This window comes from Cyprinus carpio, chromosome B9, assembly GCF_018340385.1.
Source record: "Cyprinus carpio isolate SPL01 chromosome B9, ASM1834038v1, whole genome shotgun sequence".
In the NCBI taxonomy this organism is placed as follows: domain Eukaryota; kingdom Metazoa; phylum Chordata; class Actinopteri; order Cypriniformes; family Cyprinidae; genus Cyprinus; species Cyprinus carpio.
In genome coordinates this window covers 12,626,752-12,653,133 of record NC_056605.1, presented here as the reverse complement: position 1 = coordinate 12,653,133, position 26,382 = coordinate 12,626,752, and the positions used below count along the sequence as shown (strand labels likewise).

The window sequence follows — 26,382 nt, the reverse complement described above, 5'->3', positions numbered from 1 at the left end:
ATTGATAACAATAAGAAATGTTTCTTGAGCATCAAATCAGCATATTCGAATGATTACTAAAAATCAGTGTGACTGATAACGGCTGCTGAAAATTCAGCTTTGCCATCAAAGAAATAAAATATATTAAAAACTAAAGCAGTTATTTTAAATTGTAACAATATAATTGTTTTTTGATCCAATAAATCAAGTCTTAGTGAGCATAAAAGAGATAAACGTTAAAAAACGTTAAATCTAACTGACCTCAAACTTTTGATTAGTAGTGTACACAGAATGTAAGCTGTTGTGAATGTGTATGGGCAGCTACAAACATCTGAGAACCCTCTCATCCATGAAATCTTTTAAAGATAAAATGCCACTTTTCTAATGCATTGTTACAGCTGGGTAAATTAAACACCAATGGGCCATGAGACCAAAGCTGTGCAAAAATGAAACAAGGTAATTTGTTTGGATTTATTTGGCTTTCTGCCAAAACTTAAGACATCCGCTTCTGAGAAATGCTAAAAATACAACACAGGAGATTAAAACCTCTTCAGGGAGACATAATGACAGCCAATGAGACAGGGTTAAGAGTTGATAAAGTAAATTCTTTATTAATAACAGCTTTCAGCAGTGTTTCAAAATGAACAAATTTGTCATGTTGTGCTTTCAGAGATGGCTGTGCATTGTTTTGATATGCTCTCTCCATGTTTGAACAGAAGGACTGCCACAAGCCACAAGTTTTTTCAAAAGTGGACTGGGCTCCAAATGAGGCACATCAGGATGGGCTTGGTGATAATGCTCCAACCTCTCCAGCACTCTTTCCAGGCCCACCATGCTGGCGTAGAACATGGGCCCACCTCGATGCCTTGGAAAGCCATAACCGAACAGATAGATGACATCAATATCCTCAGGTCGGGCAGCTATGCCATCTTCCAGGATACGGAAGCCCTCATTGGCCAAGGCAAAAAGGCATCTCTCAATTATTTCCTGATCTGAGATGTTGCGCGGTTGAATGGCGTACCTGCTCCTGTACATCTCCAGGAGGTTCTGGATAAGTGGGTCAGGCTTTGCATTTGTGCCTCCAGGTTTGTCGTACATGTACCAACCACGACCTGTCTTCTGGCCAAACCTGCCTTGCTCACAGACCATGTCTGGAATGGGACAGTACCTACGCCCGTGGCGCCTGCGTGGGGGATTTTTTGGGTCAACGTCAGGACCGGTCAACCCAGATTCCTTCCGGATTCTCCAACCAACATCAAGGCCTGCAAGATCAGACATCCTAAAGACTCCCATCGCAAAACCGAAGTCCTCCAGAGCCTTGTCGATTTGTTCAGGTGTAGCGCCCTCCTCCAGCAGGAAGGTGGCTTGATCCATGTAAGGCTTTAGCATGCGGTTTCCTACAAAACCAGGGCAGTTTCCAACAGCGACACTTACTTTTCCCATCCTCTTCCCAAGGCTCATTGCTGTAGCGATGGTTTCACTTGAGGAACGAGGCCCGCAGACAACTTCTAGGAGCTTCATGACATGTGCAGGTGAGAAGAAGTGCATCCCAACCACCAGGTGCGGTCTGTCCGTCACACCAGCCAGCGCATCCACATCCAGACCAGACGTGTTGGTGCAGAGTAGAGTGGCTGGTCTACAAACCTTGGACAATTCTTGGAAAACACGCTTCTTAAGTGCCATGTCTTCAAAGACGGCTTCAATAACAAGGTCCACATCCTTAAGGTCCTGTAAGCTGAGGGTGAATTTGAGGAGATTGAGAGAGGCACTCACTCCCCGTCTTTTGGCATCTCTCTCCAGCATGCCAATCACCATCTGCTTGCCAGTCTCCAAGAGTTTCTTTTCTGACTCTACAGCAATGACAGAAATTCCCACACGTGCCAGAGACACAACAATGCCTCTTCCCATAGTGCCCAGACCTAAAAGGGTGACAAATTGACGGTCAGTACAGAGTAAAACAAAACCGCCAATTTAAAATAACATAGGCACAATTAGACTTGTTAATTGGCAGATGGTGAAACTGAGCAGAGCACAAAACTGTGCCAGAATTCTATGCATGATGGTTTGCACTGTGCCAGCACCCTTCCTCTGTGATAAGTGAACATCTTTGCTTGTCTCAAACTTGAAATAAACAGATGTTTTCAACACTGCTGAAAATCAACATTAGCACACTAACTACCAATCACTGTGCATAAAGCTGTCCAAGAAGAAAATGCTGAATAGAAATAAGTAAATGGGGGGTTTAAATTAACTATTTTTTAAAAATGAACTATTTAGCAATGGTTTTAATTAACAGGGGGCACACTGATCAAATGTATGCTTCAAAGTTCCTTTGGGCTAAATAAATGTAAAAGAAGATATAAAAAATAAAAAAAATAAAAAAAGTGGTATGAATATGGTTTTGTCCATACAATGAAAGTCAATGGGTCCAATGTTGTTCCTTAAATTATCTTCTTTCATGGCCAACTGAAAAAAGTAAGTCCTACAGGTTTGGAAAATTATGACGGTGAGAAAATAATGGCAGAATTTTTATATATTTCTGTCTATCACTCTACAATGCAGTGATATTTTGTGTTTTTATATACTATTATAGTTTTAGTAATATTTTGGATTAGCTTTCATTTAAATATTTTTATTTTCATTTAAAAAAAAAACAATTTTAGTGAATGTGTTTAGTAAATTCATTATGTATTATTATTATTATTATATTATGTAAATACTATTTAGGTTTCGTTCATTTATTTATACTAAAGTTTTAGTTTAGTTTTAGTTTTTTTAATTTCCATTTAGTAATTTAGAAGAAAACAACAGTCAGCACACCATAGGCTACAAAATTGCAAAACAATTTAATACTGGACTTCACTACTGGTAACATTTTGACCTAATAGGCTCTGTCAGACAATAAAAAAATTATTTCAAACACGCCTTTATACTCACAGGTGATTCATCAAGAGTCACATAACCTTTTTGGAGCCTATGGTGTGCCGATTTTTTTTTTTTTTGTCGACCACCCAAGTTTGAGCATTTTGTGCTGTTGATGTGTGTGCTTTGGTTCAGTCCTTCCTCATTTACTGATTTTAGTGCTTCAACTTGTTGCAGTCAGTTGCCAAGGCCAAGTTTTTAATCTAAAATTTATATTTTATTTCAACTTTATTCAAACTAACATTAATGTTTTAATAGTTTTAGTTAACAATAATAATCCTGGTACCATTCCCAGGTCTTGTTCATGCACATGAAGAGATTCTTTTTTGATACCTATGATGGCTGCACTCCGGATCTCTCTGGGTTTGCTGTTATTCCATTGTGCTCCACTGGGTAGAGTCCATTTCCCAGCAGTCCTCTGAGCAAAGAAACAGTACTGAAGAGCCCTTGCCTGCCCAGAGTTGAAAAGAGTGGCCATCAGTTCGCTCTCCCGCTTTATTCCCTTGCTGTAAGGCATTGTAGCAGCTGCCCGCACCGCCTGAATACAAGCCAAAGGTGCCATCACTCCCCGAGCCTTCTTTTTAACCTCCATGGTGACCACTTCTAAGAGGGCATCCAGATCTGGAGGGCAGGGTGTGGTCAGCATGCTCACTCTTCGGGAAGACAACGGTTTGGCTGTTAAAGATACACAAAATATGATGTCAAAATATAATGTGAAAAAAAAATACAGTACTTAAACAAATTACATACAGTAATGAAACTGTCCACAAGTTTATCTACCAACTTTCAAAAATCCTTTTGGTAATCCATATCACTTCCTAAAATATGTTGAATCAAGTCTGAGAGTGTATAATCATGGCATTCAGCACAGAAACACTACACAACACTAGACCTGACATGAGTCCTATTCTGTCTGGTATACACCCATTCACACTTTCACACTTTCACACACATACACACACACACACACACACACACACACACACACACACACACACACACACACACACACACACACACACACACACACACACACACACAACAGCCCAGCAATTTTTCTGAATTTATCAGGTTCTAAAGTTTGACTTTCTGCCTTACTGAAAGGATTATGCAGGGCGGTACTTGATTCAATATAGCTTCTAACTGCATTAGATTCATATTCCTCTCTGGAATCTGGGTCACACCGATGAGCCTTAAAGGGCCAGCAGAACCAGAAACCAACAGTTTTATCTGCTTTCTGCACTGTCCTGTTTTGAGAAATTAATATAAAGTATATTGATAGGAATGAGTAATTCGTACAGCTAATTCTCTAAATTTCATTGCTGCAAATATTGCACGTTTTTCACTAAACTTAATTCACTAAGCTTCACCCATGAATTATCATGGTGGCATTTTCATTGTACTGTACAATGGCTATGAGTTATCCATTTCGTGTATCACATAAAAGCATAAGGAGTGTTCAGTTTGATGTCTAGTGTGCTGTGCTATACTGCACAATACAGATGTATCTGTGGTTAATCTGTGATGCTGTGGGCAGGACTTGATTCACTAATGCTGTGATTTATTGAGAGTAAGTACTGTAGGGCTGGGTCAGATCCTGATAGGTGCATTTGACAGATGTTTCTGTGACTGGAAAACAAGATAAATCTCTGTAGTTATGAGAGCCGAGAGTGAGATTCTACAGAAAGCATTTAGGGAGTATGAGTGTGCCATTTTGATTACTTTTTACATGGTCCCCTGTTAAATAAGTAAAGTAATATAATAAAACAAACACATAATCCTGGATCCGCAAGTATTTTTCCCATTCATTGGGACATGGGATTTTAAACTAATTCTGTAAGTAAAGAGCTACAAGATGCATGATAACATTCCAACATTTGATTTGTGGCAAATAAATAAATAAAAAAAAAATTGGGAATCAGTAAAAAGACACTCATAACACTTAAGACACTCATAACATATTTTACGAGTAAATTAACCACTCATCTCATGAAGCATTGCGAATTACGTAATTGACCCAAAAGCAATGATACAAAAAAGTTTTGACATAGTAATTATGAAGCATAAAAAATGTGCAATATACAAAAATATTTATCATTAAGGCTGCATTTATTTAATAGAAATACAGTAATATTGTGAAATATTATTACAAATTAAAACAGCTGGTTTCTATTGTAATAGATTTTAAAATGTAATTTATTCCTTTGATGGTAAAGCTGAATTTTCAGCAGCTATTACTCCAGTCTTCAGTGTCACAGTGCTCAAGAAACATTTATTATTATTATCTTATTATGATGAAAACAGTTGCTGCAGTCCCACTATATATTATGTGGCCTTAACTACTATGTACTTAAACAGGGGAAATAAGTACAATGTATTTATTGTGTTCATACAGTACTGCAAAACACTTATGTTGCTATTGAGGTGGGATAAAGGTCAGGTTAGGCACAGGTTTGGTGGTATGGGCAGGTGTAAGGGATGGGTCAACAGTGTAATTATAAATGTACTTACAAAAATTAATTACAGATGTAATTACGTTGGTATTTTTTTAAATATAAGTACAATGTAAAAACATGTACAGTGTGTACACAATTGTATCAAAATGGTGCTGACAAATGATTAATCGCATCCAAAATAAAAGTTTCTTTTTACATAATATGAGTGTGTACTGAGTATATTTATTATGTATATATAAATACAAACACACGCATGTATATATTTAAGAATAAAAATGTTGTTTACATATTAAACATAATATAAAATGATATAAATATATATACATATATATATATATATATATATATATATATATATATTATATACATGTAAATATTTTCAAAACAAATACTGTATGTGTGTGTATTTATATATACATAATAAATATACACAGTACACATACATATATGCCATTCTCAGCCATTCTCTTTAAACAAATTCAATTTGTCACATTTTGAGGAAGAATCAACCTGTTTACATTCTAAAAGATTTGACAGTTTTGAACCATTTACAACAGGTATCTAGCATTAGTCAGTAAATCAGGCACATTTGGCTGTTTCCACCATACCTGCTCCGCAGCTTCATTTAGTTGACTGTCGTGAGGATTTGGCTGGGTTGATCTTCGCTCAGCGTGTGATTACAGTGAGAGCATTAGCTGTGGCCAATCTTTAATCTCCCTCCAGAGCTTATCCTGACTCTAGATGAACCCTGATCTCTCCCTAAGAGTGTCACTCACAACATTCACATTACAAGGGATCTGGCTCCCTCAGTCTCAGCGAGAATTTGTGGCCTGTTGAGTACAACGAACAGCTGCAATTACTGTAGACCTAGAAAAGCTGAATAATTTGTTCAGCAATCCTTCAAATGATTTAATTGCTCTCATATTATTTTTCATTACTGGAGGAAATGGGGGTCAAGAAGAAGGTGAAGGATTGGCATTCATTTTTCAGAAGCTGCAGAGAGAGTCCCTAATCGCTTTTTCAGACCGAGGATGACTCAACACCCTCCAAGCGACAATATAAACAATAATTTTTTGACTCCACTTGACCAGTTTTTTAAAGACAATCAACGAGTCTAGTCCCTGAGTAAAATCTTGCATGTTTTTCAACTGGTTTGAGGTGATATAAAGACCATCTTATAATAATAGGGAATTAAATCCTCAAAAACTTGACCTATTATTGTGAAGAAAAAAAAACACATAAAAATGTAGTTTGTTCAAATTGTCCCCCAATGCTCAGAGGGGTCACAATTAATATTCTAATAATGTTTGTTCCTTTTCACATTCTTGAAAAATACATCAAAAGAACAGAAAGACTCTGAAACTCGTTGACAAGGATATGAAACATTAATTCCATTTGCTGTGACAAAGGATTTATCTGGTACGTCCCCTGACTCTGAAAGCCTGCCAAAGACTCTGCTTCCCTTTACTGTTTAGGCTTTTAATATCCATATTTCTGCTTTGCCAGCTCGTGACATACCTACAGCTCTCAGGGCAAACTCCACAGCCACCTCACAAGCATTCTGCTCTGTGACCTGGTCAACGATGCCCAGCTTCAGAGCCTCCTGGGCAGAGATATGGCGGCCTGCAATATCAAACAATAATGCTGCTGTAGGTAAAAGGGAAACTGAGCAATGTGGGGTGCTTTACTTGATTATTTTTCTGCTTAATATATTATGATAACAGGTGAGGAGAATCCCATCATAATCATAAAACAACTGAAATAAATGACTCATGCAGCATTTCAATCTTGTATGCTGTTATTTTACCAGAAGAAAACAAATGCGATTTTTAAAAAGAATGTTCATGCATGCCCACAAAAAAAAAACAACAACAACAAAACAATATATATATGTGATCATCATAAAATTTGAAATGTTGTACAGAAAAAAGCAATAGTAAAAATTCTTTCTGTTTGTGTTCCACTGAAAAAAAATCAGAACATATGTTTGGAATGACATAAGAGTGAGTAAATAATGACACAATTTTCATTTTTGTACGAACTATTGCTGTGAGCCCTAAGGCAAATCAATCAAAAACAAAATACAATGCTGACACCTAGTGGGAAAAGGTTTATTTATTACTGAAAACACAGTGTAGTTATTTATTGCTTTCATTTTTTTATCATGATGTACCCTACCGGATTAAATTTAGCACTTGCTAATTTGAAAAACTATTTAATTATTTATGAAATCTCTTTTGAATTAGCAGCAATGGCAGTTACAGAACATAAAAAAATTATTAGGGGCATTTTTTCTTAGCCAATCAGAAATTTCAGGAACACTCTCAGCAAGACATGACTGTTATGTTTTTTTTATGGACGGCTGCAGAGAGGGCATGTGGTTGAAGTTAGCAAAGGGGCTGAAATCTGCTGGGGTGAATTGTGGGTGTGCCAGTAGGCTAAGTGTAGGATTTACCAGTGGTGATCAGTTCTAGGGCAGCAGGAATGCCAATGAGCCTGGGAAGACGCTGTGTTCCCCCTGCAGCTGGCAGGATGCCCAAAGTCACCTCTGGAAGTCCAAGACGTGCCTGGAACACATAATACATTATACATTACATACTCAGAGCATAAACCACAAAACAACAACCTTTCCCTTCTCTGATAAACTTTAAATATTGATATCAAAGTTCAACCGATTAACTAGGGACATATCAGCACTAGACAGTGTTGCACAACATGTGCACAAGAATAAACAGCAGTACAAAATGGTTTACCTTAAAGTGTGCAATACGATAGTGACAGACTAGGGCTAATTCAAAGCCCCCACCTAGAGCCACCCCCTCTATGGCAGCAACCACAGGTTTCTCTCCAGCCTCTATGGCATCCAACAAGGGTACCAGCGGAGGTCCCCTTAAAGGTCCAGCAAACTCACGGATGTCTGCACCTGCAGAAAAACACATCATCATTAGATATTATTAGGGCTTGAATACACAGTGAGATGTATGTTTCTGCATGAGTTTGTCATAACTATTAACAATGTTGTCAAGTGTTTTAAAGTCTATTCAGATTTTAAAAGTCACATTCAGCCTTTACATAACTCAGCAAGAGGAAGCATTTCATTGAAAGACTTCATTATAAACTCCAGCCTAAAAAAAAAAAGATTATGGAGGATGTTTATCTTTTAATTTTCTAACCTCCACAAAACCTTCCATTCTCTCCGCAGATGACCACTGCCGTGACCTTTGGGTCATTCAGGGCCTGCTCCATGCTCTTTGCCATGGCATGACGCACTGCAGAACTAAGGAGAAAGCAGATTTTAATTTCACTGTTGTTCATAAACTTATATGGGTTTATAACGATGCACTTAAAAAAGTGGACAGTTGTCTATGTGGACAAAATCATGTGTATAAATCTTAGCATTTATAAAACATTTAATACAAAGTAGTACATTAGGAAATATAATACTAGAAAATGCAGGATTGTATGCATTACTATAGTTTGGTTTTTCTTTTTTCATAAAAAAAAAAAAACATAAGGATAATAATGCATTAAATAAATGCATTCTGTTTTAGGAATAAGCAGGTTTTCACTCACCTTAAGGCATTGACAGGTGGGTTGGTAAGAGTGATCAGAGCAACTGATCGTTTAACAAGTTCATATCGTGCCATTTTGTTGAGTTGAACGGTGTTGTTGTGAGTCGAAAGAAATGCTGGACTTTGGAGCACCAGCAAACACTCCGTGCGTCAGTGCGATCACACCCACTCCTTTAGTATTTGAGACTGCAGTATCTTACAGCGAGGACGTCCCACGTGTCTTCCATGACTTTCACTGAGAGTATAAAACAATGCTTTGCCAAAAAAGCTAATGTTACTTAAATAACATCTGGTCGCAGCAGGAGACTGCGCTTCCATTCCCGGAAGCGAATTTCCAAATTCTACTAAGGTCAATGACTGGCTCATGAATATTAATGAGGCAAAGTGAGGCCCACCCAGCAGTCTCTTTATCTGATTTGGTGAAAGACAAATCTCATTGAAAATTTTTGGATTGACAAAATTTTAAAAATAGCACACTAAATATAATTCTGAGTGGAATTTGGAAAAAAAAAATCTTTTAATTTCATAAATGACTTTAAACAATACTGTAGTAGGCTCTTGGAGAATGGAATATTGTTAATAGTTAAATATAATATTTGACTTTTTCTGGTTCTGTTTTGTTATACTCTGGCCAAATGTTGATAATTTTCTGTTTAGTAAACTGGCAAATCAACGAATTCCACAAAATCGAGGGTCTAGCTTATGAATATTAAATAGATCACGTGGTCAGTCACGTCAAGAATCCTACCAATCAGCGGCTTTGAACGGCAGCATATATGTATAAATTAATATTAATAGGTTTGTCCGTCTCTTACGTAGGATTCGTAATTTGCGGAAGTGAATTGGACATGTAGTAACGTTACCTGCGCGCTCTAGTCACTCCGCCATGCGTTCGCTTGTTGGTCTGATCGCTGTAATATCCACGGCTACTTTTTACCTTTATTTACTGTCCACTTATCTTCCCCCTGGACCTCAGCTGCCTAAGGGAGAGCATGAAGGAGAGACGAGAAAATCTAATGATGAGGACAGCCCAAGTGAAACGGAGACTTCAGCCTCCAGGTGTGCTTCTTTTGCTATACTGTATGCAGCTCTCACAGCTGATTTTTCAGTCTTATGCAAAACATTCTGAGGATGTAAAGCTTGCAAAGTGTGAAAAACGTAAGTATGAAGCATTTCCAAAATGGATGTCCTCTATCTTGTCCTTGTCTCCAGCTGTCATTTGTCCTTTAGCAGTGAAATTAGATCTGTTGTTGCTACCACGTTTATTCTTGAACATCCCTGCCTACTCTTCATATTAGAGAAGCTCGGTCTTTTAAATCATTTCAATTTTAAAGACGTTTTTCTGATTTCCGATGAGTTAGTTTAATATCAGCATTGAAGGTTTAAACCTCGCAAAAGAGTGATTCTTGAACTATCACCATAGTGTCCTTGAACCAGATCCATAATCATGAGAGATACTGTCCCTGCAAGTTTACTGATGTCCGCCCTGTCATGTGACTTTGTTTTGGTCCAGGTTGAAGTTCCCATCAGACCTGCATGAGCTGAAAGAGATGGCAGAGCTGTTGCAGTTTTATAAGACCGAGCACACAGGATATGTGCTGTTACTCTTCTGCAGTGCCTACCTCTACAAGCAGGCTTTTGCTATACCCGGCTCCTCTTTCTTAGTAAGGAGAGTATATAAGCATTACACTTAAATGCAGGTCAGCTGCTTGAAACAGTGGTCAAACCATTTATTTCTTCTTGAAATTGTGACCTTTTCCTCATTTAGGGTTCACAAATGTACATGCAAGGTTTCAACACTTGGATGTGTTTTGAAAAGGCTGTACAGATTTTGATGACTGTGATCATTTTCCATGTGATTCACCAAAAATCAAAACTTGCGTTCGGTTGTTACTAGGCTGTTGCAGAACTGAAAAGAAGTGTGAGAAATCTAATTTCCCCTTATAAGGGTTTGACAGCCAGACACGACTTAAAAGGAAGCAGCTGTAGATGGAAGAATACATCTCTTCCATCTACATTTGACCCTCTAACACACTAGCACTCTCTATTCAAGTTCTATTCCCTCTGCTTTCTTCTTGTTACACAAAAAAAAAAAAAATCTTTAACCAGAAAAAACTTTGCAGCACTTAGCCTCCATATTGTTGCTCTTTTGTTGGTTTGATTGCTTCTATCGTCCTCATTTGTAAGTCGCTTTAGATAAAAGCGGAATGATTACATGTAAATGTACAATATAAACAAATAATGTTAGATATTATTTATACTTAGTTGTATTTATTTGCACCTCAGTGTGCGAAAAATCACTAAAAATGTTTATTTTATCAATACAGGTACTGTAGATATGTACAAAAAATGCATGGGTCAGTTTGACCCCTAACACAAAGGGAAGAACTGTTCATAATTTCAAGGTTTTATGTATTTCATAGTGTTTGCAAATGACATCAAAACCAATGGAGGTCAATTTGACAGATTGCATACACATATTAGCAAAAGCATTATGTACAAAATTCACTTTTGATCTCACAACCTTTTTCTTTTTTTCACAGAACATCTTGGCTGGGGCCTTGTTTGGGACGTGGTATGGTCTTCTCCTCGCCTGTGTCCTCACCACAGTGGGCGCCACTCTCTGTTTCCTTCTGTCCCAGGCGTTCGGCAAACAGCACATTGTGAGACTCTTCCCTGACAAAGTGGCCATGCTGCAAAAGAAGGTACATCAAGTTAAGATGTCTGGAAGTACAACAAAAAGCATCATTGCTTGATTCTTGATTCATAACTTTCCTAATTTGGACGTTTTTCCCAGGTTGAGGAAAACAGAAGTAGCTTGTTCTTTTTTCTGTTGTTCCTGAGATTCTTTCCCATGAGTCCAAACTGGTTCTTAAACATGACCTCACCGATACTGAATATTCCCGTCACTCTTTTCTTCATGGCTGTCTTCATTGGTAAACACAGTTAAATGACAGTGGATCATATTTCAGAACATTTCCCTTAATATTTGTCGAATTTATTTAAGACATCTGTATTTACTTTCAGGCCTGATGCCGTACAACTTCATCTGCGTCCAGACGGGATCAATGCTCTCTCGTATCTCCTCTCTGGACGACTTGTTCTCCTGGAGTGTGGTGTTGAAACTACTGCTTATTGCATGTGTTGCTCTTCTGCCTGGAGCTCTGATCCGTAAATGCAGCACTCGGCATCTCCATCTGGACGGCCTTGAAACAAATGGACTCAGTCAAGACAGGAAGAAGAAGAACAGATAAGGGACAGTGTGGAGCCAGTCATTCAGCCCCCTTGGCTGCTTTATGGGTGGCTACTATTTGTATTTAAAATCTTTTTTGTGGCTTCACATTTTTAAAAATGGAAATGTAATTTTTACAGATTCTTTACTTGGAAGACTGATATGGTTTAACTTGCATGGGTTGTGATGTAAGTGAGAAAAAGGGACTTTTTGCCTCCTTTTTTTGGAATTTTTGTATTTATATATAATGTTGGTGGTCTTGAATTCTGAATCCTGCTTTTATGTACAAATCAGAATTATTAATCTATCGGTTTTCACTTATTACACATACTGTACATTTATTCCGGTGCACATCAGCTGTCCATAACATGCTTTTGTGGTTTAAAAGATGTGGAATCGTGCAGCAAAGTATAGATATTTGAGGTATTTAATACAATTTTGGTTGTGGGTTACTGTCTTTGATGTCTCACAGCAGCCTTAAAAGTGACCTACCTCACTGAAGTGAAATATTTCATATTTTACTTTCTTGGAGTACTTGAAAATATTAAAATGGAACATCGAGCTGTAAATATTCACTGGGTTTTGTTTCTTTATGGGGACAGAGGCAGTATGTGAAGTCCTGCCTGGTCACTCAACAGCCATCCAACCTGATAATGCTGAAATGGTGAATTAAAGCTAATCCTTTTCTATGTATCAGTGGCATTAGCAATGCTGGGAGCAGAGTGCAGTATTTTTACTCACCGAACACCCACATAATGTGAGTAAAGCTGTCTACGATGTGATCAATCATCTGATAATAAACTCCATTAGCTTCTTTCAGAACATTTTATCACATCTGCGTGCTGTTCATTTCAAGCCATTGTTCATATGCAAAGTTGATGAATGTTATGAATGCAGGGGTTTTTTTTTTGTTTGTTTTTTTTTTTCATTTTTTTTAAAGGAAAAAATGCCATCACATTATGATTAGTGCAATTGTCTGACCAGGGAACAATGTCCTGCATTTAACAGGGAATTTAGCTCCAACCTGCCCTGGAAATTACTGCACTCCCTATACCCTTGCTAGAGCTGCATAGTTTTAGTTAAGAATCTAATCGTGATTTTTATTATCATTTTGATTAAAAATAATTGTGTTTCTGTAGGGCTGCACAATTTTGATAATATATCAGTATGGATAGAAAAATATAATAATAACAATAGTAATAATAAAATAAAGTATTTAAGGAAAAAACAAAATATTTTAGATTATAAATGTAAAATTGCAATACTTATATTTATGGCGAAATATATTTATTTAGGTTTTGATTAATTGTGCAGCTCTATATAGTGCACTATTCGAGGGGACAGCCATTTGTAGTGGTGTCTGAAAACTGTGGACATTGAGTGCACTTATTCAATCCCATAATGCACCTCCATAATGAGTGCACTACTGATGTACACACAACACCTAGCTGCTAAAGAATAACACATTAACAACAAGATGAACTTCAGACATGAGAATTTTATAAAGAATTTTTATTGCTCAAATCCATGTTGATCAGCAGTACAGTTCACCTACATTTCAAAACAACATGGTTGTTAGCAAAAAAAAAAAAAAGTTCAGCTCCAAACAGTCCCCCAAACACCCCCATCCCACTACCCACAATCCAGCTGAAGGGACACGACAGGCAGTGCAGCGAGCCCAGTCTCTGTTTCCCATCGCTCGAAATGAACTGACGTGAGAAGCTAGAGAGCTGCGTAGGAATGGATCTGCCGTGGTAAAGGCGCAAATAAGTTTTCACAGCCTATGATTTGCATTGAATTCTCATGCATCGCTCTGATTTTCTGCTCTCATCCCGAGTTAAACATGTTTAGAACGGTACTGTCATACTCTGAGCAACTATAGCTGTGCCTGTGGTCTATTCTAATATCAAAAAAATAAACAGAGAACAGCACCTACCTTAAGTCTCCATTCACCCTAAAAGCTTCAGGGCTCAAAGAAGACCACGATGAGATTTCATGCCAACACTACAAACAACAGCTATCCTAAACTGACCTGATTCGTTCGACTTATATTAGCTATGACTTCTGGCCTAAAGTTAATGCAAAGACCTCATTTCTTCCTAGCGTTACGTTACAGGATATCATAATGGATAGCGAGACAGCATAATTACCAGACTACAGAGACAATATAACAGTGTGGTGTTAGTTAATGCACGTATCGACTAATGCTTCCGTAAAGTTAAATACTGACGCACACCTGACGAAGCCTGGAAATACAAACTCTTAAGAAAAGTTAAGAACCACTGTAAAACATTAGATAGGTGTCTATCGACAGCGTGGCGCGTGTTACAGTTACAATAACAGTTCAAAGTGATCCAAGTTATCATACTGCTACACAACCTGAACTCCATCAATGAGCAAACACCTGAGATTAAGCAGAAAGTCTATCATTCAGGGGAAATAACGGCCTCGTCTAGCTACAAGCCTTCACAGAGTCAAGAACCATAAGAATCGTATTCAGCTTCTAGAGCGAAAAATTGCTAGAAATCCTAATCTAGCAGAAGCCTCTAACATTTACTAAAAGAAACACCTTCAGCACCTGATGTCTTTGCTACTCTTTGCGGATAAGTGTGGACGAGTTGCTTCAGTAGGTAAAAAACGATTTACACAGGTCTACAGTAACACGCCCCTATCGAAAACGGTCAAAGGTTAGAACTAAAACTATGGAGTGGGAAAGCTAGCAGTTCAGTCCACAGACAAATTGTGTGAATTACTGTATGAAAGCAAACCAGCCATCCCAAGTACACACACCTGGACCTAACATGACGTGACCTTCTACTGTCTTCCGTCTTGATTTGACATAGGCCTTGTTGTTTCAGCAGTAACACGCAAGGACTGCAACCGGCAACAGATCCACTGCAGATCTGAGGCGACAAAATACCTGCATTTGTGATTTTTGTGTAATTATGATAAACACTTCTACCAAACAGTTACTCTGTGGATTACATTAAGAAAAAGAGCTCTTTTATTGTTTTTTTTTTCTCTTTTTTATTTTATTTTATATCAACCTGGTTTTGTTTTGTGAAAGGCCTTAATTTAAAAAAAAAAACCTTAATTAAAAAATTTGGTCTGACTGTAATTCCTGAATTTGGACGCATTTTTATAAAATGTAAAGAGAAAGCTGGCTTCGAATTAAGCCATTCTGCTTGATATTCATAGTCTTTTTAACCATTTGTCACTGATCTAGACATCAGCACACAGTATCCACATTCAGAACCCCTTTCGGGCAGGTAAGTACCCCTCAGTTACACATTCTATAATAAATCACAAGGCTGTGATCTGTAAAAGAATGAAGTAAATTCCCATACAGTTTTGAAGGCTTTAAGATCCATTCTTCTTTGTCAGATGGACCTGAAGACTTCAGAATAGATCTTTTCTTGATCTTTTTTATTATTAGTAAAAAGAAAACATTTAAAACTTTCAGTTTACAAGGCATACAAAATGTGGGGAGAAAAAAAGGGAACTTAAAAGATTGGACTGAGGTACCCTGACGCCTGAGGTAGATCACAATACTGACATGCGCACCAATCACATTCTGATCAAAGTGTTGCGGTGATTCATTACTGTTCTTACTGTTAGTATACTACCAATATTCATAGTCTACTTTCAAGAAAATAAACACTTCCCTTCAGAATAACATGGCAGTGTTCCACCAAAAAAAAAAGACTTGTTTTTCTGTTTGTTTCTTATTAATAGCTCTCGTCACAAAATAGAAAAAAAAAATAGATTCATAAATACTTCTCTCTTTATATATATATCTATATACACACACGCATACACACTAATGGAAGCTGTGCGTATTGGCATAAACCTTGCGTCTGGAAGATGAGGCTTAGCTCTCGATGGGCGAGGGAGCTGTCTGTGATGACATAGACCGGTGACGTTTAAGGCCACGAGCTTCCATGTTCAAACAGAAGAAAAAAAAATAAAGCACAAAGGGATATCCATGCCTGCTCGTCCTGCTGAAACAGTCAATCAGTTTCCCAAAACAGCCCAAGTACTGAAAAAAAAAAAAAAAAATAATCTCGCCAACCGACCAGCTTACTGAACATGACAGGGTGGTGCTCTTTCTAAAAGGCTGCTTATTGTACATTCACAGCTGTCATGCCGTTTAGAAAGCTCCCTGACTAAGAGATTTAAAGCCAAACACGGCTGTGTGTGTACCACAGGTCATAAGGTGCCTCCCCGTCCCACATCAACCTGACCCTCCAATCACATTTTGAGTCACTCGTCTTTTCGTTTCTTTTCAGCATAGATTAAGGCAGAGTTCTTGGTGCACATTCGATTTCGTTCTGCCCGAGCCAGTAAAGGTGTGCTGTCTTTCAGACGCTGGTGCTTGCTTTATATTCTTTTCATACCCCTAAAAGCAAACAAGGGGTGTTGACTCCTAATCCACATCTACCACATACCTACTCCGTCTCGTAATAACTGCCGCCACAAGAATGCGGTGGTGATGAAATGACTAACTGCAGAAAAATAAAAAGGGAGTGTAAGAGCTGGACAGAAATAAGAAACAAATCTACAAATGATAAAAACTAAAAAATGAAAGATATGCACAGAAAGAAATGTTTTATCGGCATCCGTTGGCACGCACAGGCTAAGTAACAAGGATCCGTTGAGCTGGATGATGTTTCCCGAAATGCAAACGGGCTAAGATATGAATAAACGTTCTGTCATTTACATTTCCCAACTTTCTTGTCCCATCATCAAGAAATCTGAAAAATATAATGTTATATGCGTACGCGATGTGCACTACACGCCTGACGGCTTGTGCAAAACAAGAAGAATCGTACTTCTGCTTTAGATATAACAGTATATTTGTTCTAGTGTACTGGTAAGAATACAACTGAGAAATCGTGATCCGAGCATCAAAAAATAACAAAAAATAATAATAATAATCGGTCGCCAAGTGCTAGTGCACACCCACACTTCACCTACCAGAGAAAACAGCAACACAACTCAGTCAAAATGCATCAGTGTACACGTGTTAATGGAGCGTCTTATCTGTGTTAACCCTAGATTAAGCCTAAATTAAGAAGATTATAATGAAATTGTCACGTGGGGCGACCGTGATGTTTACCGTCCTGATAACAGACGCCCCATACCTATTCTTCTCAAGCTCAGGGTGTGTTTGAACAATAAAAGGAACACTTGTCGTCTTGCGCTTCCTTCCCCCCTCCCTCCCCAAGCTGGCAGTGCACTCAGAGCCCTTCTGCTTGTGGCTCCTTCATCTCCCCCAGAAAGAAGTTCTTTGGTTTTGATCCCACGGCTGCTGATCTGCCCGGCCGGTCCCCTTCGTCTGGTCTGGTCTGATTCCAGTTGGGAGGGCTACATTCATTGGCAGGTGCCCGCTGGGGCTGCCCTGATGGTCACTTGGAGTGGTGTGTCACGGGGGTGCCTTGCTGGTGCTTCTGCTCCTGTTGTTTCACCTGCTGGATGATCTCCCTGATTTTCCTCTGTGCAGTCTGTGGCAGCGGAGGAGAGTATGTTTATAGTGGGAAATGTTTGATTTCAGGTTCTATTTAATAAGAGAGAGGTGGCTGAGTGAATTTGGCAACATAAGATAAGCATAAAAAAACATTTCATGTTTTGTCACTGCTGCATGTCACTGATCAGTTAAAGGTGATTAGCCTTTACATGGTCAAGGAACAAAGTTAAGAAAAATACACTAACATGCAAAAGTTTGGGACTGGTAAAATTGTTTTGAAAGAAGTCTCTTATGCTCACCAAGTCTGCATTTAATTAGTCAATATAGTAAAAACAGTAATATTATTAAAACTAACTATATGGTGAAAACTGTCTGCTGCTTAAAGTTTTTGTGGAAAACATTTTTTATTTTGTTTATAGAAAGCAAAAAAAAAAAAAAAAAATTGTTACAAAAATATTTGATGTTTAAAGTTAAGGCAAGCATTATTTTATACCAATGAGATCTGACTGTAGACTGGGCTGTCCGGCTCAATGCAACAGAATTAAAGACCAAGCAGCTGACTGCATATCTCCTAATGGAGTGCTGCTGACATTCGTCAACATCATAATAACATAGAAAAAAGGGGCACTTATTTGCTGCTGATTAGGACACAATGTATCATGTTTTAAGAATTAGGAATGATCTCTATAGTATTTACTGAATTGGAAATTGCAGCCCTTATAAACAATACATTAAGTTTAATGTGAAAATAAACATTTGAAGTGATGCGTGATGCATAATTCACCTGGCTGGCAAAAAAATGGCCACTAATTTTGACAAAGACCTCGTCGTTCTCATCTGGGGTTTGGTCCCGTGGCACTATGACCTCTGCACTGGTAAGGTTCTGCAGCTCGTTAACCTGAAAGAGGTTCAGAGAAACAAGCTGATGACACCACACCACATCTAACAGTGCACCTAACAATAATGTCAGCTGGGTCAAAATGTGTAAACACTGTGGTTCAGTCAGACTTATGCAAGAACAAGCAGCACATATCCAGGTGCTCATTGGTACATGACGTATGTCAAGACCAAGCTGCTGTGATGCCCTTGTGCAACAACTGTAACCCCTACAAATGTCTACTCTTCAAACGACGTCCCTATGGTCTGAGTCACCATAAATAGAGCCAAATATTTCCTAGAAACAAAACGTACAATTCATAAAACATATAATAATCCTGACTGGAACAGGTCACTTTGATTTGGATCAGCATGTCCCTTCCTCTTTCAGACTAAAAAGTAACAGTTATATAACATAATAACCAAACTTTTGACCAAAAACCAGAAGTTTTTTCCCTTTAAAAACACTTTTAAAAACTTTTCACTGGCATTTCAGTGCATTTACCGAATTTGCTGACCAAATTACACCGAAGAATTTGTTGAGTACATATAAAACGATTACCAAAGACAACAAAAACTCCATCATTTGCTTTGCAGGCATGTATTAGCTTTCTGAGTAAGTCTTTGAACCACGTTAACTTTGATAAATCAGTTCCCATTCTTTAACAATGAACATTTCATTATTCGTTGGAAAGCTATTATGGATTCTGAGAATAACTGTTAACTTTTGCAAACACATTTTTGACTTAACCATTTATAATGGTGCATAATGAAAGGAATATTGACTCTGCATTAAGAAAATTGCTGCAATTGGATGCTCTACACAATATTTTGTTGTTTGAAAGGTGTAAACAGAGATAGTTTATTGTGAATCAGAATCCTGAAGTATGTCTGGCATTAGAAACTGAATCACCTTTGAATAGAAAGTCTTACATTAGTCAAGCTCAAGGTAAATATGTTTTTCAGACTCTGAAATAAGTACATAAATAATCCCCACTGAACACTTTATTTTCCCCCATTTTGTAATTTTTAATTTATTATTTTTTAATAAACACCACACTGAGGCCTAATGCCATATCTGCTACTATGAAGAACATCACAGAATGTTCTGATCGTACTTACAACTACTACGTTTCACCATATTCTCACCGTTTTGCCACCTTTCCCGATGACCCTCCCAGCTGCTGAAGAGGGCACTTTTATATGTGTCTCCAGCTTCACTTCTTCTTTTGCAGAAAAGAAATTCTCTTCTTTCAGTTTCCCAAATATCCTGCCCTGGGCCTGAAATGCAAAAGCAAAGACAATGTCCATTGTACAGCTGCATTATAGGGTTACAGGAGAACTAAAGGCTATAAGTTATAAGATTAAGTTAAAAAATACATATCTTTCAATTGTCATGTACTAATACTGGGATTTTTAGTTTGTATTTTATTCCTTTACCTTAAACTGAGCTTCTGGTGGGCCAGTGATGATGACCATCCTCTGAGTGACATCAGGACTCTCTGCGGGTGCGATCTGAACATAAAGAAAATAACTAATTTATGTATTTATTTTTTACAAACAAAAATATGAATCAACATTATTTTCTGACATAATCAACAAAAATCCTCAAAACAAAAAAAAAAATTCTTTAAAGAACATTATAATATTCCTTTTATTTCTAGAGCTACATCTGAAGTGTGAACCAATCATAGAGCTGGTTCTCTCATCACACATCCACCAGAGGGCTCTGTTTCCAATTACTGATCAATAAGGGTTTAACACTTCAAATTCTCAAGGTTTCTTTTATATTTTGATTTTGCGCCCATGAATTCAGTTAATTCTGTAAAATACCAGATGTCATTGAAATATATAGAAAAGACTTTCAAAATTTCATTATTACACTCTCTTAGTATACATTAGTTCAGAGATATTAAGAATTACTTTAATTGCTTGAAACAGACACCTAAAAATACACATGAACAAACACATGCCGAACTATGGGTGGTGAGCTATCTCACCCCTACTGTTTACCCAGCAGCCCACAAGACTGGCTGAATCCACTGAGAGGTTATGGATGATTGGCTCAACCACACTGAGGCACTAGGCCAAATCTGAGCATGATATGGTTAGATTCAAATCAAGGATCTCAGCAATAGGACACAGAAAATTAGATGGATTATTGTGCTTCACATAACAAAAACACAAAAGGAACATTCATTTTACAAATTTGACATGACAGCAGTGGCTTTCCAGTAGGCAGGAACTCCTACCTTAATAGAGGCTCCTGCGAATCGTGCCAGTTGTTTAATATGTTGGCCCTTCTTGCCAATAATAGCACCGACAGCCTGAGTTGGAATAAAGAGGTAGACCACCTCCTGTTCAGGAGCCTGCTGAGGAGAGGGCAGCAGAAACATGCAAAATATTACATCCTCTTACTCAACATGATGCTGTAAATCAGGGAGTCCTAAAATCCTTCTGAGCATGTCCTGTAGAGTCATTCTTCTTAAGTGGTTTGGAAAAACGTCACTCTGTCTGTTTACTGCATTTAGCTTCCCCAAACCACCCACAATCCCACTGAGATACTGCTCACTTCAGCGCAGGCTGGAGGTCAAGCCCTGAAGGTTTGTACGGAGACAAAAACAATCCATTCATCACTCAAACCGATGCTGAGGACACAGACCTCTTATCTGTTTCCTGACACCAAAGTGTAAACCATAGGAAACTGATGACTCATTGTTCAGACTCTCAGCATGAGCGACAGTGAAAGATTGAAAATGCCAGAGAGCTAGTTAACAGCATTTCAAGTCAACACCATTAGCTTGTGGTGCTCAGAAACAGAGGTTGTTATTTTGTGAATAACTACTAAGTTATTAGAATGACATGAGATCTCTCTGTTTCAGCTGGGTTACATTAAAGCTGATAACTGTGTCCGACTGGCTCATTAACAGATGTTGTCACTCACAGAAAGGGGGGATTGGAATAAATATTGTGTAAAATAGGTGCGTTTTTTTTTTGGACATCATATTTAATTATAATTAAATTGTGTTGCACATACAATACAATATATATTAGCATTATATCAGCCATCCCACTCTCTAGATATCAATATATGCTGTAAAATATGATATGACATAAAACTAGTTGGCTGGAACACTTTATCCAGCAATCATCATCCAGAACCAGAACAATCCATTTTATTGGATAGTTTTAGTACTCACTGTGTGCTGGTGAGAGATGGCACTAGCAGGCGGGACACCGTACAGCCCACCCAGCTGTGATGAGTGACCCTAGAACAAATGAGACGGATCAATATGCAAACATTTCACATCGCAAGAACATTTCACAGGCTCTTGTATATTACAAGTGTAAATAATGAAAATAAAGGAGATGTTCCTTAAAGGGATAGTTCACCCAAAAATTTAAATTCTGTCATTAATTACTCACCCTCATGTCATTCCAAACCCGTAAGACATTTGTTCATCTTCAGAACACAAATTAAGATATTTTTGATGAAATCCATGAATGCGCAGCAGATAACTGACACGGAAGAGAAGTAATTGTTTAATAAAGTCATTATTTTTGTTTTCTTTGTGCACAGAAAGTATACTCATAAAATGGACTATTTTAACGATGTTCTTACGACACTTCTGGGTCGTGAGTGTGATGGTTGCAATGCTGTCTATGCAGGGTTAGAAACCTCTCGGATTTCATCAAAAACATCTTCATTTGTGTTCCAAAGTTGAAAGAGGGTCTTACGAGTTTGGAACAACATTAGGGTGAGTAAATAATGACAGAATTTTCAATTTTGGGTGAACTATCCCTTTAAGTTAAACTGTCAGTCCTTAGGTTCACTTTTATGTTTTCAAATTTATTTTGCTTAACTTTCCTGCTGATTAGACCAGCATGAACTGTAATGCGGCTCCAGGTTTGTGTAGGTTAAGTACTGATCTATTGTTTCAATCAACAAAGAAAATTAACAAACTAAATTAATTTTAAAAAAATAATTTAATAAACACAAAATACACTTTAAAATTGGGAAAAAAAGAACTACCAGCTCTAATTCAAACAGAGAAAGCTGACTGAATGACAGAGACAGAAACATCACTAAACACAATATATAAAAGGAACAGCTAAATATGACATTCATTATTATGGGTTTAAGGGAATATTGGTCATTTAGTCTTTAAAAACACAAATAACTATCAAATATTTAAAATACAGTGTTAATTTGTTTCCACATTAATTTGGGGATTCAATGTAAAAAATATATTTATGATTACAAATGTTTATGTTAGGTGCAATTAATCATGTTCAACTACAGAAGCCTTTATGATTAATTACGGTTATTTAATAGATCTTCAGCCCTACTTTAAAATATTCTTTAAAAAAAGACACTGCCCCATTTATTAAATGCAATCTTTTTTATTTTTTTCTCTTTATGATACAACTGTTGTGTAACTGTGTATCTTGCTTTTATAAATATATATATATATATATATATATATGTATCTATATATATATATATATATATATATATATATATATATATATATATTATATATTATATATATATATATATATATATATATATATATATATATAAGTGCTGGGCAATGATTAAAAATTTTAATTGCGATTAATCGCATGGTTTTCTGCAATTAATTTAATTGTTATGCACAAGAACTCAATAATTAAAAAGTAGTGTAATGTGCACTTTTTTCATTTAAAAGTACTACAATATGAACAAAAGTGCAATAACATTTGGTTGCAAACGCTTCAAACAAATAAGATGCTTTTTTACAGCAGTATTCCTTTTACATAGTAGCAGTTAAAATATTTCTTGTAAATCTCAATTTATAACATTAATGTAATCAAATTAAATATAAAACCAAAGTTATTTGCCACTGGCAGGGCATTAGTGTTTTTATATTAAAAAAAATATATATAGTTTTTTATTGAAAAACAAGTTATGCTCAGAGTCCAGAGCCTCTTTTATAACATTATAACATGCACCTTCTGTGTAGAGACCTACACTCCCGCGGGACCCAACACAACAGAGTGCAGCGCAGGACAACACTTGATGGGCGAGTGCGTAGAGACTCGTATGTGTGCAAGATACGGGAGAATAAAATGATTCGTGGGACTCCCGCAAAATAGAAATATCTAAACATAAAATATCTAAAAACATATGAATTGTTATTCATCTAATTGCAAAAGAACAACAAAAACAACTAATATAAGATAGAAATGATTAACGCGCAAGCATAGGCAGTTTCTATTTATAACACATGTTTGCCACATTGAGCAATGTAGACAATCACAGGCATATCTGGTGATTTCAGGAACGCAATGGCCAATTAAAGGTTAGAATCCACTCACCGCTCAAAAGTTCTTGTGCAGTGCTAAAAACTACATGCTCACGAATCCTCTCATTATAACACACGAAGTGTAGACATTATGGAAGGTTCATTGTGCATATATTCATTGTGTTATAACAGATCTTGATGAGATTGCGATGAACTGAGATGTTAGATTTTTTGTGATAATATGGGATCGCTGCTCGCATTCTGCCATGCCAAACCATGCACACAGCAGCCCATGCTTGCTTTTCTGTTAAAAAATAACAGCGAACAGTGGTTTGTGAGTGTTTGTGAGATGCTTAGCCTAAATAATTTTATCAGGAGTGTTCATGTAAGCGCTGCTGCAGTCTCAGGCCCACCCCAAATGCTCTCATTGGTTGAGACGCATGATGACGCCCATCCCAAGCCAGTACTAATCAACATCCCACCCCTCCTGTGACCCATGGTTTGTCTGCATCTGTATTCAGAGCCAGTGAGCAACAGACTTTCAAAATAATAATAATAAAAAACCATTAATGTGTGATAAAATAATTGTCGGCGATAATTAATAAATGCGTTAACGCGATGATGTGTTAACTTGCCCAGCCCTAATATATATATATAAAAATTGCATTAAAAAAATAAATAATAATAACTGCAACCCAATTAGCTACTTCTGTTTGTGATTTCAAAGGGCATTTGCATGCTGTTCTATTCATATGCAGTGTTTAATAGAGAAGCTGGCCAGTTACTAATATTACCAGCTAGCTGGTGAGAATACTAACTTAGATTTTTAGCAACAGTTTGCAAGAATGATTTGTTATTGACAATAAATGCCAAAGTCACTAATGTAATGAAGAAAGCATGATTTACCATAAGCAAAGAAGTAGAACAATAAAAACCTGCTGGAACAATTTACAATAACTTTTACAGTACTACCGAGGATGATAAAGAGCAGCAAACACTCATTCAGTAATGAGTGCCATCTCACACACCCACGCACTCATTCTACCTTCATTAGTTCATCCGTGAGCCATAAGCTGTTCTGTCTGACTCATCACTAAATATGAAGGGGAATCCTGACCTGCAGCACACTAACCGACCGGAAGGATTATACAACTCAGACATGAGTAGATGCATGCTAAGTTGAGCGGTCAATGAGAAAGTGACGATGCATGTACAATGTGACTCAATGTCTGGATGGAGCACCATTTAGATTTGCATTGAGAATTCAGATTACATTTCCATTTAATTCCTGAAATGGAACTAGCAAACAGAACAGAATGTAGTACTTCAAATTTGAATTTAATGATGTACATGAAATCAAATTTAAATAAATTCCTTTTCTAGTTTTTAACATACTTTTTAAACATAACTTTTTATAAATTATGCAGTAAAAATATTATCAAACTCAACATATAGGGTATTTCCACAAATTCACATTATTAATAGTAAATGTTTAAAATGCAACCTACAGGAATTTGTGTTGTGTAGTATTTCTTTTTTTTTTTTTATTTATTTACCCAAAACTCTTCAAAATGGAGCAAAACATTCATCTATTATTTATGTTTAAATATTAAAGATGTTATCATACATAACATATGGGGTATTTCCAGAAATTCATGGAATCATTAATAAATGCAACGTACAGAAATGTTGAAATTATAATTACTACAACATTTAGGTATAAGGTAAATTAATTTCATCTTTAATTTTATCTTATCCAATTTAATCTTAATCTATTACTCACAATAATAAATATATATATATATATATATATATATATATATATATATATATATATATATATATATATATAAAATGTCTAATTACATGAGACAATATAATTTATAAAACATATAAAAAAATAATTAAATAAAAAATAAAAAATATAATAAATATAATACAAATAAAAAATATATAAAAAATACATAATAAATATAAATACAAATTGATTTTGAATTACAACTGGTAAAATCTTGTTTCTATCATTTCTATTAAATTTCCACAACTGCATCCTGCAACATGAAGCTAATTGTTAAAATCTGAATTTTGACTTGCTAAATGTATCACATTCCTGTGGAGGAAACATCCAAATATGCTGTAGTTCCATACTGTGGATGGTACTCACAAGAAAAGGGTTGTAGGCAGCTGGGAGTACGGATGGGACGCTTCTGGGCCCAGCAGCTGGTGGCAATACTGACAAACCGGTTGAAAAGATGCCCAGTGTGCTCAGGCTTAACCCAGGGATAAGGTTGGTTTGTTGCTGCAAGACATCATGGATTATGAATGATTACTCAGCTATCATGTTCTACATGATACCAACTCTCATTTGAGCTCAAAAAATAAAAATAAATACACACAGAATTCTCAGTTTCACTGTATTTCTGAGCTTTATGAACCATGTGAATATTTGTTATAAGGTCTTGTAATATTGCTACCGTCACGCTAGGTGGCTCCATCGACCCGGTGCATCATGGCAAAAGCTTTTAGATAAGAGGTTGTTTATGCTGAGTCTTGATAGGGAACTTCATATGTCTAATTTTTCATGTTCTGT

General features: G+C 36.8%; 3 protein-coding genes across 6 annotated transcripts in view; 1 reads left to right on the top strand and 2 right to left on the bottom strand.

Annotated features, from left to right (window-relative positions):
* Positions 1-563: 563 nt before the first annotated feature.
* Positions 564-9,274, bottom strand: ehhadh (enoyl-CoA, hydratase/3-hydroxyacyl CoA dehydrogenase). Its single transcript, XM_042731026.1, has 7 exons — positions 8,931-9,274; positions 8,531-8,634; positions 8,111-8,280; positions 7,813-7,924; positions 6,876-6,980; positions 3,235-3,576; positions 564-1,898 (listed from the first exon to the last, which is right to left on the bottom strand). The coding sequence occupies exons 1-7, from the start codon at positions 9,002-9,004 to the stop codon at positions 646-648; spliced, it is 2,160 nt and encodes a 719-aa protein (XP_042586960.1). The 5' UTR covers positions 9,005-9,274; the 3' UTR covers positions 564-645.
* Positions 9,275-9,737: 463 nt separating this feature from the next.
* On the top strand, positions 9,738-12,736 carry tmem41aa (transmembrane protein 41aa). Its single transcript, XM_019069035.2, has 5 exons — positions 9,738-9,988; positions 10,443-10,593; positions 11,473-11,634; positions 11,727-11,865; positions 11,957-12,736. The coding sequence occupies exons 1-5, from the start codon at positions 9,816-9,818 to the stop codon at positions 12,181-12,183; spliced, it is 852 nt and encodes a 283-aa protein (XP_018924580.1). The 5' UTR covers positions 9,738-9,815; the 3' UTR covers positions 12,184-12,736.
* Positions 12,737-13,656: 920 nt separating this feature from the next.
* igf2bp2a (insulin-like growth factor 2 mRNA binding protein 2a) overlaps positions 13,657-26,382 on the bottom strand; it is a 62,878-nt gene continuing 50,152 nt past the window's right edge. For 3 of the 4 annotated variants that reach the window (XM_042731017.1, XM_042731020.1, XM_042731019.1), the window contains exons 10-16: positions 25,957-26,091; positions 21,705-21,773; positions 20,757-20,876; positions 19,945-20,019; positions 19,654-19,785; positions 18,413-18,526; positions 13,657-17,665 (exon numbers count right to left, since the gene is read on the bottom strand). In XM_042731017.1, the coding sequence (XP_042586951.1) occupies positions 17,570-17,665; positions 18,413-18,526; positions 19,654-19,785; positions 19,945-20,019; positions 20,757-20,876; positions 21,705-21,773; positions 25,957-26,091 (741 nt within the window). In that variant the 3' untranslated portion in view covers positions 13,657-17,569. The remainder of the gene's footprint in view (positions 17,666-18,412; positions 18,527-19,653; positions 19,786-19,944; positions 20,020-20,756; positions 20,877-21,704; positions 21,774-25,956; positions 26,092-26,382) is intronic. The other variant, XM_042731018.1, reaches the window with a different exon arrangement.

Excerpts from the sequence above, each read along its gene's own strand:
- ehhadh (XM_042731026.1), bottom strand. The coding sequence starts at position 9,004 with ATGGCACGATATGAACTTGTTAAACGATCAGTTGCTCTGATCACTCTT. Across the intron at positions 8,281-8,530 it reads GAATGGAAGGTTTTGTGGAG|GTGCAGACATCCGTGAGTTT; the intron begins GTTAGAAAATTA and ends GTTTTTCTGCAG. Across the intron at positions 1,899-3,234 it reads CCGGAGTGCAGCCATCATAG|GTCTGGGCACTATGGGAAGA; the intron begins GTATCAAAAAAG and ends TCACCCTTTTAG.
- tmem41aa (XM_019069035.2), top strand. The coding sequence starts at position 9,816 with ATGCGTTCGCTTGTTGGTCTGATCGCTGTAATATCCACGGCTACTTTT. Across the intron at positions 10,594-11,472 it reads TACCCGGCTCCTCTTTCTTA|AACATCTTGGCTGGGGCCTT; the intron begins GTAAGGAGAGTA and ends TTTTTTTCACAG. Across the intron at positions 11,866-11,956 it reads CTTCATGGCTGTCTTCATTG|GCCTGATGCCGTACAACTTC; the intron begins GTAAACACAGTT and ends ATTTACTTTCAG.